The 16,317-nt window shown below is 37.3% G+C and overlaps 1 protein-coding gene across 9 annotated transcripts in view; it reads right to left on the reverse strand.

Annotated features, from left to right (window-relative positions):
• Positions 1-16,317, reverse strand: part of CDC42BPA (CDC42 binding protein kinase alpha) — a 183,156-nt gene that overhangs the window by 57,472 nt on the left and 109,367 nt on the right. For 6 of the 9 annotated variants that reach the window (XM_041425099.1, XM_041425098.1, XM_041425100.1 and 3 more), the window contains exons 11-16: positions 15,268-15,434; positions 14,702-14,824; positions 10,306-10,439; positions 8,428-8,670; positions 8,069-8,179; positions 3,973-4,220 (exon numbers count right to left, since the gene is read on the reverse strand). In XM_041425099.1, the coding sequence (XP_041281033.1) occupies positions 3,973-4,220; positions 8,069-8,179; positions 8,428-8,670; positions 10,306-10,439; positions 14,702-14,824; positions 15,268-15,434 (1,026 nt within the window). The remainder of the gene's footprint in view (positions 1-3,972; positions 4,221-8,068; positions 8,180-8,427; positions 8,671-10,305; positions 10,440-14,701; positions 14,825-15,267; positions 15,435-16,317) is intronic. The other 3 variants (XM_041425104.1, XM_041425108.1, XM_041425105.1) reach the window with 2 other exon arrangements.

A 16,317-nucleotide genomic window follows, 5' to 3' on the forward strand; every position in this document is an offset into this window, starting at 1 on the left:
GTTTTAGATGTGTAATTCCCACCTTGCATCTACTGTTTTCAGACTCACTAGCCTTACATCTTGTATCACCTTTTTACCAACTATTCAGGTCACTGGCACAAAGTTCATCAGTAGGTTGATACTATGCTATACTATACTATAAATGCCACAGATACAGAAAATATCCACTCAGCAAATAGCACTGTCCAGTCTGAAAAGACTTGAAAAAGTGCCCAGTATTAAAGGTTAACTCTGCAAAATTAAAATCCAGGGGAAACCCTGTCTTGAGCAGTGCAATTTTTTTCCTAGATACCGATCAGAATTTTACACAATGCAAACGTAAATTACATTCTTGCTTCTTTTTCTGAGACACAAAACTACTACAGCTTTGCCTGAGAGAACACTCTCCAAAGATGAGAAATACCAGTGGTTACAGTGAACCCAGTTAAGAGCAATGCTGCTTTGAATTTCCTACTCTTAATTTGAAATTCATTTAGTGCTTCAACCACTCTTTGAAATCTAGTACAACATGTCAGACTTATGGTGAAATTCTACGTTGCCAGGAGTCCTTTGAAACCTAACACTTCATCCTAGTAAAGTTACATACTATCTCACTGTTTAAATGCCAAGTTTGAAATTCACCACCACTCCTTTTCTATATCAACAGATTCCATGCATATGATGAGCAGTATAGGGAAAAGGCAGGAAGAGATTAAAGCACTGGCTGTCATAGGAATTAATAACAGCTCTTGCTTCTGTTTTCAAGGCGTAGATTCAAAGCTAATTTTGCAGACAAACTAACTTTTAATGAATTTCTTTTACACAGCTTTCACTGGTTTGTTTGGGAATTGTTTTCAGTATTTGTCTTAAATGTATTCCTTTAAGGCTTTATGGCTCAAAGCAGCCATAAATGGTAGTGGATTAAGGATGCTGTGGATTAGTGAAAGAGCCCAACATGTTTGTAATTTTCTGTATTTTACATTCTTAATTCAGCTGATGATTGTGATCACCCCAGTATGTCAGACTGCTATAATACAGAAATGAAGATAAATTTGAAAGAGAGGAGAATGTGGGTATAATCCATCAGACCCAAACAGCGACTCAGCAAACAACAGAACTGTGACAGACTCCATGGATGTACCTTGGACAGGCAGCAAGACCAAAATAATGCTTTTGCTTTGAAGCCTGGCATCCTCCTCTCCCATCAAACTTCCTCTCTCATCTAACGTTTAGCTATGTGTCTCCTCTTCAAGTTAAGAAAATATACACAACCCAGCTTTCTTTTTATCAGTGAAACTGCAGCAAACCACATGCAAGCAATGTGAAATACTGCTTTATGGTATCACTTTGTCACTCCAGCTCTTTATTGCATCTGTACAAAGTGACCAAATATTTTATCTTACTGCTTTGAAACCAAGAAAAATAGACCTGAAACAAACACCAGCCCCCAGGCTTCTTTATATCACACCATTTAAAACCAGCAAATGCTGTTCCATAAAGCTCTCTGCTTTATAAATCCATCATGAAGTGACGGGCCTAAAAGAAGTTTCTACAAATGTGATTTATTTTACACAGTTTCTTGCATCTTCTGAAATACTTTTTAATGACAATTCTAAGAAATGGAATTCAGTGCTACACAGATCACTGGCCTGATAACTATGCTCCTCTGCTTCAACTTTAATAGCATGCAGTTTATACTTCAGCAAAATGCAATCATTTTGTACAGGAAGGTAATCTCCCTTGAAGACTTGTGCTTTGGAAATAGCAAAAGTTAGAAAGCATAAAATTGAAGGAAACAAAGAAAAAAATCTATTTTAAAAATGCAAAACAGAAACCGCCAATATACAAGTTACACAAAAAATTGACATATAGATTTTGTCAAAGCTCTTACTGATCCTTGCTTAGAATAACCTATGCAATTCACTCATCTTACACAGTAATACAACCACATCCTCTTACCAAGATCTTTTTTAATATGCACTGAAGATTATTTTTAGACTACTAAAATATTTTTGCCAAACTGTGTAAGGCACACTCCAACTCCACACCCACCCCAAGCCTATTGTTGAAATAATTCCACTTATTTCAGCACAAAGCCTCCAGGTGCTTCCTTTTCAGTGCTTACATTCAACACCTCTCTACTGGAAGACTCACAAAAAGCTTTTCATGCCAGACTACAAAAGCTAACACCAACATGGATAAGCAGAAACAGAAAACCTATGTTCTTTTAAGGAAAACTACCAAATATTGAGTAGCAACAGCAATTCCTGCATTCCTAATGCTTAAGCTTCCCTTCTAAACTGCAGAAGTCAAACCATAGCATAACTTGAGCAGTGGGCTTCTGCCTTTCTGTGGAGTTCTAATGCTGGCACGAGATTCTGCAGATTTGTTTAACAAAAGCCAGGTGAGACCAGGCCCTCCCCAAGCACTGATCGTGTGCTTGGACACCAGACTGAGCACGGTGCTGCAGCCCTTGCCACCAGGAGCCAAGTGTCGCATACTGGTGAGGTGACACATTTCTGCTCACACTTCAAAACCTTCTCTTGCACAAACACTTGAACCACATACAGAAACACATGGTTATGACAGCACCCACTGAAGATTTGTACCCAGCTCTTTTTTTATTTATAGAGACCAGACTGAAGGAGAGTTTATGGACTAGCTAGAATGCACATTAGTTAGAATGCCTGCAGCTGTGCAACATCAGAATTGTGAAAGAAGGAGTTTTTCATTTGGTCACTGCTTAGAGGTATGATCCTCACAAACAGTTTAACCTGCAGAAAGCAGTATTCATGATTCTTTATTTAATATTCCTCCTTCTGAAACACTGCTGGACTTTTAAAAGAGTGCTATACCATCACCTTTATATGTCACAAGACAGAACAGCCTTTTGTGCATTTGTAACTCATTGGTCAGTATGGCCATTAAGTAATGTCACAATGAAAACATGCTGCTGAGGCAGGTTTCACCTCTCCACTGAGATCAAAGCAGAAAACTCCTGTGCTGTTAGTAGGTCCAGCCTATTGAACAGCTGCATGCTAGGAAGAAACAGTTCATGCACTGCATTCTAAGCTGTATGATCTATGTTCCCTGCAGAATACAATTCACTGTAGAGGTACAGTGTTTCCATCTCTATTTGCATAAACTTTTTGGAAAATATTGTATTTCGTTTACTACTTATATTTAAAGGTCTTGTTATAGTTTGGCTAAGCTCTCAGCAGGGACTCCTCTGTGGTTTCACTCATCTGCCATCTTGCTACAGCAGCAAAAAGACTCATCTGTATTAGTGTCTATGAAGCATTGTGAATTTTTTATGAATGAACATGAGCATGTTCAATTTATAACTTATTCCCACTACTACACCATCCAACAGAAAAACTTGCTTTTATTGATGAATGCCTCAAGGAACAATCTCAAGGCCAGTTATAAGCTCCACCATGTGGGAGAGAAAAAAGCAGGTCTGACAAATTACCATGTCAGGAGAGATAAAGCAGCTTACGCCCACAGTAGTCTGCTGACTGATGTTAACACTGGATGGAACCCAGCATGGATTAGCCTCAGCTCACATTAAGTGACTGTTCCTGTGCTAGCAGAAATGTAAACAATACTTGATCTCTAACACATAAGTTTTGCATCAAAAGTTGAAAATACCAAATAAAAGAAGAATGTCGAAAAACTGTTTTAAAGTGCAACATAAGCTTCAGGGGTCAACTTACCCCGAGCTGCAACTCTGTAACTCAAGTTACAGAATGGTCAGAATGGTCAGCCACTAAAACAGTTCTGGTGCAAAATTAACTGTTTCAGGCTGTTTCAGTAGAAGGATGTGGAGTTTTTTGTTCTGTTCTGCTTTTGAAGGTGACTGGTTTTAACCCTCGTATCAGCTCAGCCAAAATGCAACAATCTGCATTACACTTAAGCAAGTGACAGAGTGTTTGGAACAACACTAGGAAACTTCAAAGGGTTAAGAAAAGGTAACTTTCATACAATACTCACTTTTCTCTTCTGGTTTTCTCTAACTTGTCTTTCAAAACCATGATCTCCTTCTTGAGGGCAAGCTGCTGGCTCTCTGCATCCCGCAGTTCTTTCTTCAGACTTTTTATTTCATTAGCATGCATCATTTCACGTTTAGATAGCTCCTCTTCATAGAAAACACTCTTCTTTTCCAGGTCTGCCTTTAATTTAGTGATCTCTTGCTGGTGTTCTATACTGCTTACCCCAGGTGAGCGACCAACCTGTTTTTGCTAAAATAAACAGTCCCAAATTAACAGTCAAGAATGTTGAAAATGATACTTAATAACAACTCAATATTCCAAAGCCTTTGTTTAGAAATACCCCATTAAAGCCAGGAGTTAAACACATCTATTTCAATTTTTTTCAAAATTTCTTAAGAGCATAAATTGGAATTACACCATTATTTTGTTATTTAAGCCCAGTAATAGTTTTCAAACCACTGAAAATTTGATCATTAAATGCCTCTGGTCACATTCTGACTCTCCTTAAATGCAGTCAGAAAGTGACCACAGAATTAAAGACTTTGATGCTTCCATTCACACAGCTGACAGCAACAAGTTGAAGTGACTTTCAGAGATGCAAAATAAGGACTAGGACAATAATATATTCTTAAGGACAAATAATTTCTGGAAAAACTATACTAAGACAAGCAGAGGCTTAACTGAAGGCTGAAGTCTAGCTACAGAAATACTATATGGATTGCATCAGTCAGGAGGGAAACCTGACCTATTTTACTTAAACTGACCAGTTCTATCACAGCGGATTAATAGGATAAACAAGCTTTAAGCAATAAGAGTAATTACTTCATTTTTGCAGTTTCATAGCTCTCTTAGTGAGGTCTTCTGGCATTTCAATAGTCTTTACACACTGATTCAGGATACATAAACATTTGCACCAAATGCTGCCCTCACTAAACTCAATGTCCTGCCATAACATAGAGGAGGAGCAAGATCAGGTTCAAAATGAGATAGAGGCATGACATGCACTGAAATCCAAGTATGGAAATGACTTTTTAATGTCAACATATGGACAATTTGGTTTGGAATTTCTTCTGGTTTTTAAAATGTGCCATGAAAGGTGTTCTAAGGAAAAGAAATACTGTTTTGAGAAAGTGCAAAACTACTTCTTTATGGTGATTTTGTCACACCTTCCAGAGGATTGAATGTATTTTGTTAATTATACCTCCATTCTTAGCATGAGATGTTAAAAACCTCTCAGTCACCCTTAATTTAGCATGGCTTTGGGTAATTTTCTTTTCCTGATGTATGAGCAGGCTTTAAGAGCTAAATGTCATTGTAGAACATTCTGATGAACTGAATTTGTACCATGACAAATTCTGTGAGAAAGCTGGGCCTTGCTGTTTGTGTCAGCAAAAAAACTGCAAAACCCCCTCCATGTATGAGGCAGAGATGTGCTGCTACTGCACTGTTTTCTCCAACTCATCAAAACAACCATCTGGTTTTATCTAAGAGTAAAACTCTGCCCTTAGGATGCAGAACGCTAAACTGGAGAAGGAAAATACCATCCTAACAGGAGATGCTTTGGAGAAAGACAGATTTTTTTTTTTTAAAGCAGCATAGGAGTTTTCTTTCATGCACAGGCACTGTGGAACTTTGTTACTGCCCAACATCCTAAATTGTTCACACAAGATTTTTTTTTAAAAAAGCAGCATAGGAGTTTTTTTCATGCACAGGCACTGTGGAACTTGTTTGTTACTGCCCAACATCCTAAATTGTTCACACATACAGGGTAATGGAGCACAGAAAAAGTTTAGGCTTTGCAACACCCTCTAGCAGGTAGATAAAATGTTTTAGTGGAATTGCACATTTTTTACCACAAGGAAAAGATACTATTGCAGTCATAAAAGAGATGGTGAAGTAGAAGGGAAAGCCCAGTGGTATTGGACAATGGCTTAGAGAACTAGAGAGATAAACAGAGAATACATTTTTAATTGATGTAAGCACATATTCCATATAGATGTTTTCCTACATGCCTATTTCAAATGGACAAATGGTGCAACTGAGACATAATGCACCTACTGGCACACTGACAGCTGCTGTTTAATGCATCCCTCTCAGCTAACAGGGCACACTGCTGACTAACACTGAGCATGATTTTACTGAAAATGTGAATACATGACATCCACAGGATCCCCTCTGTCCACACACTTGACTGACAAGTTTGCAGAACCCCAGCAGGTCAGTGCTGCACAGAAGGACAGACAAGGCACACTGCCTTCTTCCCAACAGGCTCTGCTTCATCCATGAACTTTACCACAGCCTCTGCTCCTTTCCTGAGGAAGCTGCACCCAGCCCTCTGCACCTCCCAGATGATCTGAACGAGTTACAGTGGCACAGTGGGCTGCCTGTAATAAGGGCTTCACATCTTGGCCAGCAGCTCTCTTCTCACTGAAGTTCCCTCAGAACTCACTCAGGTGACTTCCCCTGCCAGCTCTCCTGCTCCCTGCAATCATCCCAGACAAATCCTGCTCATCTGCCCATCCTGCTGCAAAGAACACACTGGGTGGCAACCTCCCCTCCTTCAGCAGTGAAGTCTGACACACTGAGGACTTGTGGAGCATTTTATGCCACAGCTCTATTAGCCCAGAGATTGCCTTTTCCATCCCCAAGCAGCCCCATGAGTTTCCTGAGGTTTTCTGCTTTGGATTTCAAGAACTCTCCACAATCACTCTGAGCATCCTCTGCAAAACGCTTCCTAAATTCTCTTTGTTTAACTTTCAACATCCTGTTTACACTTAACCTTCCATCATTTATGGTCTCTTCTATTCTCCTCATTTGGAGAAACCTTCCGTTCTTTAAATACTTTTGTGTAAGAGAGATTCCTGAATTTAATTAAGGAGCCATGCAGAGCTTTAACTGAATGGACAGTGCAGCATCACAACAACACTTGTGATCCAAAGTGTGCTTACTGAATTGTAAAATATCACCAAGAAACCTAAAATTCCCTTTTCCACTTCTGATAAACTTGCCCTGCTGTTATAAATCAGTATATCATTTATTCTCAACAGATCTCCCATAAATTCTTCTCGCCTCTTAAACTGTCATACAAACTCTCTGCTGCTGGGGAAGATTCATGGAAGCAGAAGAAACACATGTTAATTTTCAGATAACAATCTGAATTCACAGCAGTAGAAACTTCATTAATCCAAACTTAATATTGAATGAATTTCCTTATTTTCTTTTAGCAGAGGAAGACCAAATAGAAGAATGTTTGCATAAAACCATCAAATTTTCTGTGCCATAACTTAATGTTGATGAATGTCCCAGGGAATTCTAATGAAAAAAGACTTGGTTGCTTATTTAAATTAAGACCAGATTAGGACTAATCTCTATAAAATTAGGACGTTTTGCCCAAAAAGTTTAGAATTACCCTACTGCATGAAACATTTGGAACAGGATTTTGCTGTGAATGAACAGCAACACGCATAAATAAATTAAAAACTTTCTATTCAATTTTTGAGAAAGCCTGCCTTCTCTAGAGCACTGCACAAAAACTAAATCACAGAATAAAATAACAGCATTCTTTGCTGCCTTAAATTTCTTCTTTTAAAATGACATGCACGTATGAGCAATCTCATCAATACAAAGTCTTCACGCTCAATGCTGTTCTTGGGTAAAAATGCCTCATCCTCTGGCTGAGAGGCAGAATGTGCTAAAACTGTCCCTGTATGGTTCCATCAGTTGACATCCATTGCGCAGCAAACATGAGGAACAACACAGCAGACAGAGCACCTCTACAGAAACCAGCCTAGATTGCAGGTTTATCTTCAAATATTCAACCATCCCACGCTAAAATAAAAAAGCTTTTAACAGGTAAAGTTAAGCAAAGCATTAATGGAAGCAACGTGGCAAGACAAGGTAGATTGTTAAGAAACAGCACATCAGGCAAATGTTAATTTTTCTGGGCAATAATGCAATGCATGCCTGTGTTAACATTCAGCACCAACTGAAGTGACAGACTGACAAAACCCTTTTGTCCTACATCTGAAAGCAATCAAACAGATCCAAGTCCTAGTTGACTAGTACGTTTGCAGGTGTTAATATCAAAACAGACTAACCTTTAGCCCTTCTACTTCACTTTCCAACTGTTTAGAGTACTGTTCACTCCTCTCTCGCAATTTCCTGTCTTTGGATGCCTCAGCAGCTGCAGCTTCAGCTTGGACTTCCAGCTACAAAAGTACATACGTTTTTAATAGATAGGATTCTGCATGTTTTTTTTTCAAAATCTATGGATGGTTTTCAATATAACAGAGAAAAATTCAGCACCAAACTGAACACTTCAAAGTCTTAGAAAACAAAATTGGTACTGTTTGAAACAACAGACAAAAGGTTAAAGATTTACAAATTTAAAAAAGTACTCAGAAAACCTTACATATAACTTATTTCATAGAGTCTAAACAGTCTTCTCACCACTTACTTCTTTTTTAAGTCTCTCTGTTCTGCGTAACTCTTGCCTTAAACTTTCTACTTTTTGCATCACCACTTCCATTTCTTCCTCCTTATCTCGGAGCTGGCGGGCAAGCTTTTGTTTTTGAGAGTGCAAGTCTGTCAGCCGCTCGTTCATCTCTGAGAATTCCTGCATTGCCAATTTCCGCTGGCTGTGTGCATCTTTCAGCTCTTTGGCTTGGGATTTTAATCTGTCACTAGACTCTGCCAGTTCCTACAGTTTAAAAAAAGAATTAAGTAATAAACCTAGAAAGCTACAAGGCCAGTTCTGTCTTTGGATGAGCATCGAACACCTTCTCCAGAGTGAACAGAAACCACATATTCTCTCTGATTTCATGAATGCATCTACAATACAGATTGCATGCCTCTATAAATAAGGAGAGGCATGTTTTACACTACTAGAGTTAACAAAACTGCATAAATGTAAACCAAGTACGAATCTGCTCCATTATTACAGGTAAACAAAATGGTGTTCAAGCACTTGCATTACAATACAAAAATACCTTGCTTTCTTAAAGCAAAAAATGTCATTAGCATTGTTTTTTTAGACTTACTTAAATAAATTACAAGAATCTCAAGTGCTAAATGGTTAAAACTGAATGGAAAACTCTGCTCTATGAAAATTTTTACTCAAGAAGCTTTAGAAAACTGGCCTGGCAAATATTATTTCCTGTACCTTTTATTTACATTGTACCTTAATATCAAATATCAGAGAAAGTTTCAGGCAATAAAACACTGCAATGAATAAAAGCAATATATGATAACTATCCTTTTCAAAGAAACAGCATGAATTAACACTGCCAGTGCAGTGATAACTCCACACCACAATACCTTCACAAAGCTTGCTGTGATTGTGCCACCCCACTACCAATGAGGGAGCACAACAGTTTAAATATCTCTATAATGTTCAGTCAAATCAGAGCATAAAAAAGAAGCAAGGAAAAGTAAATTTCAGGATTAAAAAAAAAAGCCCACCAACTGGAAGAATTAATATTTGTCACTGCTGACGTCCATGTAAATCTAAACATGTTTCTATGGTTCTTAAAAAGAGGTCCTAATCACTAAGAGTTGGTTTAGAAGAGAGATTGCCTTTCTGGGACAAATTGGCAGCTTTCAAAATTTTAAGAGCTTTAAGGGTCAGAAGAAACAGTGTTAAACACAGCTGGCACATCGACTTTAGTGTGGACTCTAAAGTACTGTGCCAATATAATCACAATGAAAAACAGGTTTTATGTATTTCACACCTGATTACAGGTTGGTTTAATAATGAATACAAAAAAGAGCCATGAAGGACAGTATGTTATAAATAAGAAAATGAGGGATCAGGGAGATAGAGAAGAAGAAATAAAATCCAGTATTCTTTAGCCGTAGTTATTTGAAATTACTTTTCAATTTTCATACTTGAGCAATTTTTCACATCTCCCTCTGGAAATACTTCTGTGACACAGCCTTAATACCATATTCTTAACATTTTTTTCACTATTAAAGTCTCACCCATACTTCAGATTAAATTGTCTGGAATAGTTCTTCTCTACTCTGTCTTCTAACCCCTATCATTATCACCTAAATGTGAAGCTATAAAACCTTTTTTGCAGCCACCATGCAATTTGGATTATGGAGTTGTTCACTATCTGGAAGCAATCACTTAGGGAGCACCCAGCAGTCATACAGACAATGTGTTAAATAATGTCCTTTTCTTCAACCAAAAAAAAGGCAGAAAGCTAAGTAGGTCATGCTACACACTTGTTATCTGCTCATTAGTTTTACACTTGAAAGTTATTACAAGCAAAATGAACAAAAATAAAATAGTCTTGAGGGTTTAGAACAATTGCTGACAAAATGATTTTACCTTATTAAGATCTTCTCTCTCTTGCTTCAGCGTTCTGACTTGCTTCTCAAAAGCCTTTATTTGTCTGGAGGCATCATCCAATTCCCGCCTTGCAGTGCTGGCCTCCTCGAGCTGCTGCTCTAGCTGGCCAGATTCTAGAAAAAGCAGCAGAACTCTAAACATTCTAAGGGAAAAAAATCATAATTCTACAACAGCATAGCCTAGCTGCTTGAAGCCCCTTCGATATTTTTGCTGGTTTCCATTTCGTCACAAAATAAGGCAATTCTTATCTGGTTTAGAAAAGGGAGCAGGTTGTTTCAGCTGCCATTATCTGCTTTTAAGGAAACAGAATGAAAGGTCTCAGCTTGCTAGAATACAACACAAAAATGATAATAAATTGTCTTCTCACGTTATATTGACTGTGCTCTACACATAATTCTGTAATGTATGCTTTAACACAACTTATACATTTGACTTTTATGTGCTGTGATGTAATATACAATACATCTCTTATTACACTGCAATTATAAACAGTCACCCTCCTCTTCCCAATTTCCCCCAAAAAGAAACAGTAAAAATAATGGGTCACTCAAGAGCTGGCAAGTGTTCTCCTGTCAGTACTCTTAAAATTAACTTCAGCTGATTTTACTTATTTCTAGTGCGAAAACCACTTCTTTTTATGTGATCTGCTTTATTACTACTATAAATAAGGGAGAACTATTGCAGCCAGTTTCTTACCAACAGTCAGTTACACAGTGACAGTATATTTCTATGGCACAGTTAAATAATGCCATATAAATACCCTCAAATTCTACAAAAAAAACCCCCTGAAACTCATAAAATATGGCAACTGAAATTTTCTAACTAGTGAGTGGTTTTTGGTTTTTTTTGCCTCGTAGCCTTTACTTAAAAAACAAGACTTTAAAGCAAGATCTATAAGAAAGTAAGTTAATTCCAAGTTCTATGAAATCACTGGACATGTTTTCTTTTATTTCAGTTGTGGGCAGGTCTTCAGACCACTTGTATTTACCCAAAGAACAGGAAGCCATCTATATTCTTAATAACAGCCTTTAACTACAATTTCATAAATGTAACCCTAAGAGACTGGCTCTTGGAGAAATCAAATATAAAAACACATACATTTTTAAGAGGGTTAATTTCTGAAACACAAGAATTTTATAAGCAAATTAATACCATTTTCTTATAGCCAGAAAAATATTCACTATTGTTTTAATTCACTCACTCTTGTTTAAAAATTTAAAAGAATGCACTTAAATAAGAGATGCAGCTCAAAGCCAGAAATTATTAACTGCCTTCCTTATGTAGTCTACTCTGAAGTCACCAGTGAAAAGAAAGTTTATATATGGCTCTGCTGAGCCAAGATAAATCTCTCTTCTGTGCATGAACTACTTTGTTCCACAGCTCTGTTTTCCTCTTGCATTGCTGCCCTTTACATATTTGGCAATATTAAAGATTCCTCAAAGTTTTCTCCTATGTAACTTAGCGAACAAAAATTATAACTTTGACCTCAAAAATTGAAAGCATATGTTAGCTTGTCATTTCCTGGAAAACCAGATAGACAAGAAAAATGTATTTTTCTAAGCCCTCCCGGTGACACTCCTGAATTTGACACAATTTTGAGCTCATTCTTTATTACCTTTTTAAGCAGGTGTTTACTCTTACAGCTTCAGAAAAGGCAGTAAAACAGGTTAAAGAATGTAACAAAAAGCTAGGTGTGACACACGTGTCATAAATGGTAATTTTCCATTTAATCACCCTAGCTGTAACTAACATTTTAGATAATATATGCAAACACTCGCTGTAATATATTATTACGTTTAGTAACTCAAGAGATGAGCCCAAAGCATAAAAAGTTCATCTCTGCACCTGAAGTGAACCTTCTTAAAGTTCATCAGATCTTTTAAAGGCTGTCCAGAAAACCTGGAACTAGCTCCCTTATATTTGGAAGCATTCAGACATGGCCATCACTTGGTTTGTTTCTGTATTCTGCCATTAATATAGTTCTAAAATCTATCTCAGAACCTCCATAAAAATCAAGTAAAACAGAAAATTCTCTTTTTATTTTATAAATTTGCTAGTATTAGCTACAGCTTAAGGCACAAATTAGTCTTTTCTGACAAATGGCTGGATCAGACACAGCATTCAAATATATACTGGCAAAGTTGTGCAGTGACTGGGGATGGGTTAAGGCAGCTCTACATCCTCCTCATCTGATCCCATTATTCACTTCCAAATCAAACTCCAAAAGTACACATTCTGTCTAGGAACAAATACACAAATATGTATGTGGTGTGAAGCAGAAAATTACTTTAAGAATACTTCAATACTTCTCAGTACTGACCACCTTCACCAGACTTTGTCTTCTTTTCAATTTCAAAAGGGATAGCAGATGTGTTGGGGAATGTTTCCATACCTTTACTATTTTTTTTTCATTACCAAAGGAAGTGAGTGATACTTTCAGCAGTGAACTAAGCTACAGCTCAATAGTAAAGAATAAAATACAATTTAAAGATGATTCTGATGTTTTTCTGTGAATGACTGGTCTCAATGAAAAACTGTTCTTGTAAACGTCACTTTTCAGTGGTCCCTATGACTCAAAACCTGATCTAAGGATTGTTGCAGAGAAGGGATTTCTGATCATGTTGTCTTTATCCTCAAAACAGCAGCAAGAGGAGGGACATTTGGCTGGAGCAAAATTTCACAAAAGCCTTTGTCCTGATATAGTGCCAACATGGCATCACTCAAAGCAGAGTGATCCTCCCTGAGCTGCCTAAGCCATGTTCCTATCCAAAAATAATGCCTATGGTACAATGCAAAACTGCTGCATCACGCCACAGCAGCTGTCCAACTGTGTATCTGTAACAGGCTTTTTTCAAACTACACAATTTTAACAGGCTGTAATCTATGTGCTGCACTCTGCAGCTCACACATTGCTCTTCCTGCCCCACAAGGCAGCTGCAGAGTCCAAACACATCCACTCAAGTGTCTGCAAGCTGAGTTCAAGTTACTCTTTCTGTGGGTGTCACTGCTGGCATTCCTGACACTTTCAGGAATTGAATGAAGTCTTGTCACAAATACAAACCAGAAGCAATGTTTTTTGTAGTTTCCTCCAATATTTCTGCCTGTTTGTTTTTCTCTTGCCCCAGGCAAGATAAGGACATATAATAGAGATGTATCTACCACTGCTTGTGACTGATTTTTAACACAAAACGCAGACACTTTCCTCTAAGATTAATTGGGTTTTTCTCCCTGTCTCTCTGGCTCCAGACGTGATACCTAACAGTCTCTTGTTAACTTTCCTAAATATAAAAAAACTTTGCTGCACTTCGTTTCTTCCTTTTTTTGAGATGTCTTTGCTCTCAAGATCCTATTTTAAAGACAGCATAATGGAGATGTATAGCAGGAGTCCTATGCTATGAATCACTGTGAGAGAAAACTCCCTTTAACTTAACTCAGAATATCAAATCAAGAATACTGAATACTAGCCTTTAAAGCAGGGTAAAAAAATATTAGCTAAACAGACAGCAAACTGGTTCACTCATAGCTATATTCAATATGGTGGTGCAATGTAAGCCCTCCCTCTCAAAGTTCTCAAAACATGAATTGGTCAGAATCTGGATAAGTGAGGCTGGATCTTTCCCTAAATGTCTCCAGTTGCCTCTGTAGAACACATACACTGGGCTAAGTAGACCTTTCCTTTTGGCTAGTGTCAGAGTCCTGATGAAAGTCAGCATAACATTAATTAAAAAGATAATCATTTTAGCTGCACAGATTTCAAAACCACTTTTCCAACTTGAAGTACTGAGGTACTTGACAGCCAAAACTTTAGTTTTAATAAAAACTTCAAGAACTCTGAGAAGCAAAGAAAATAAATGTTAAATTTTGAAAGGAATGACAGCTCACTGACAGCAGAGCTGAAAGGTGGTTCTTCTCCCTCTCATCTTCCTTCTCCCATATGCTTCTATTGCCCACCTTGTGCTGATTTATCTGATCATAGGTTGATTAAATTCTCACTATCTAACAGCATTTTCCTTGTTTAACTGAGTTAATTAAAGTCATGAGAGAGTGCAGGGAATGCACAGACTGAGAAGGGGCCATGCAGCTGCAGGCAGGACTTATTTTGGTGGCAGTTTTCTTTGATCAGTTCTGCTGCTGGAAGTGCAGCCTCATGGCCCATTGTATCCTCACTCACGCACTGCTCCTTGCCACTTGGAAAACTCAAACTGAATTTGGAGAAAATGTTGAGGTACAGTGGGAGAGTGAGAAGTAAAAATAGACTGGAAAACTTTTATAAAGTCAAGGAAAACTAGCATTACGATTGGAGAGAAAAAAAAAAAAAAAACTTGACAAAATACAGTTTCTTGTTACAGCTTTTACATTAGTATTTACAACATACCTGTTACCTGTTTCTTCAACTTTTCAATTTCTTCTTTCAAACTTTTAATTTCTAAATCTTTGCTTGCTGTTATTGGGCCATCCACTGTTGAATACTGCAGAGCCTGCACTGTCTGGGTGGACTCTAGAAAAAGATAGAAGAGAGAGGGATGAATAACATGTCTGACATCTGAGGAGATCAAAGAGATACTACTGATAAATTAAGACATGCCAAAAGATCCTTCACTGGACATTTTACAATCTGTAATTTCCAACTATTAAGTGCCAATTTTTCAATAACTGTCAGCTGGACCAACTAAGTTCTTAGAAGTTTTAAGAACTAAATGTTTATGCCATAGTGGCCAAGGTACAGTGAGAACAAAGCCTAAGAAGTTGCATACATGGTGTATTTCAGGCATAAAGAGTAACAGAAATTTAATTTGTCAACCAAAATAATGAAAAACAATTCTTTTCTGCTAGAAAGCATTCCAGGAGGTATATCTAATTTTTTCCACAGTGCCTTACAAAACTACAGGTTAATCTAAGTTTAAAAAGTGATGGAATGATTTTTTTTTTTAATGACTATACCTTGCAGTTTTCTGCTAAGTTCAAGCTTTTCCTGTTCTAGACGTCTTATTCTCCTCTCATAAGCTTCTGTTGCTAAACTATCCTCCAAAGTTCTTTGAATGCTGGCATCAAGATCCATGGAGGGTGGTCCAGCTGTCAGTCTTAGACAGCTGCGGTCTGAAAGCACACTGGGGGAAAAAAATAAATAGTATTGGATTTTACAACAGACTGGTTTAAAACACTGCTATAAAAACATCAACCAATAAACAGTTTGTTTAAGTTGTTAATTACAATGCCATTTATTACAGCATCAAAGAATACCTTGTTTGTATGTGCTCATTGGAAATTGAAATAATTTTTACCTAGCATGCCTGATCTCCTCAATGCATTTTTTGTTACACAGAAGTGGATGAACTCCTGATTAAAAATCATTATGAACACTCTATGTTAGCCAGACAGCAAAAAGCAAAAGCCTAGACAGTAAAATTACAGTAATAGTTCATTTGAGAATAGTTAATCAAATATCACAAATGCTTTAAAGACAACAATCACTAAAAATGGTATGAAATTATCTCATAACAACTAGGGCATGGACATGTCAGAAATGCTGTGGCTACTCATGTACACATGCTACTGCTTATGCAAATAATCCTTTTGAAGTCTAGGACATTCTAGGACATAGTCACTTTCCCAGCAGAAACAGGCCTGTCTTTTCAATGGTTGTAAACACTTTATTTATCTCTATAAACAAGGAGCATACAAGGGACTTCCTGGTTTCATTTTGCAATGGAAATGAGTGACATAAATTCTACATTAATAGCAGATATCAAATAAAGTAATTTTTACAAAATTTCTATTCAGACTTACAGAAATGTCAAATGGCTAGAAATAAAAGTGGTTTTAATGTCTAACAAACTAAGTTCTGCCAGGGTCCACACATCTAGTCTTAACTTTGTAACGGAGAGTTAATTTTATATATTCATTAATAACAACCTTTCTCATCAAAACTCCCCTGAGCACAGGTGCTGACCTTTACATGTATGTAAACTTTACCTGCAGAGAGCTCATTCT

Source organism: Onychostruthus taczanowskii, unplaced genomic scaffold (assembly GCF_017590055.1).
Source record: "Onychostruthus taczanowskii isolate IOZ18803 unplaced genomic scaffold, ASM1759005v1 scaffold87, whole genome shotgun sequence".
NCBI classification, from domain to species: domain Eukaryota; kingdom Metazoa; phylum Chordata; class Aves; order Passeriformes; family Passeridae; genus Onychostruthus; species Onychostruthus taczanowskii.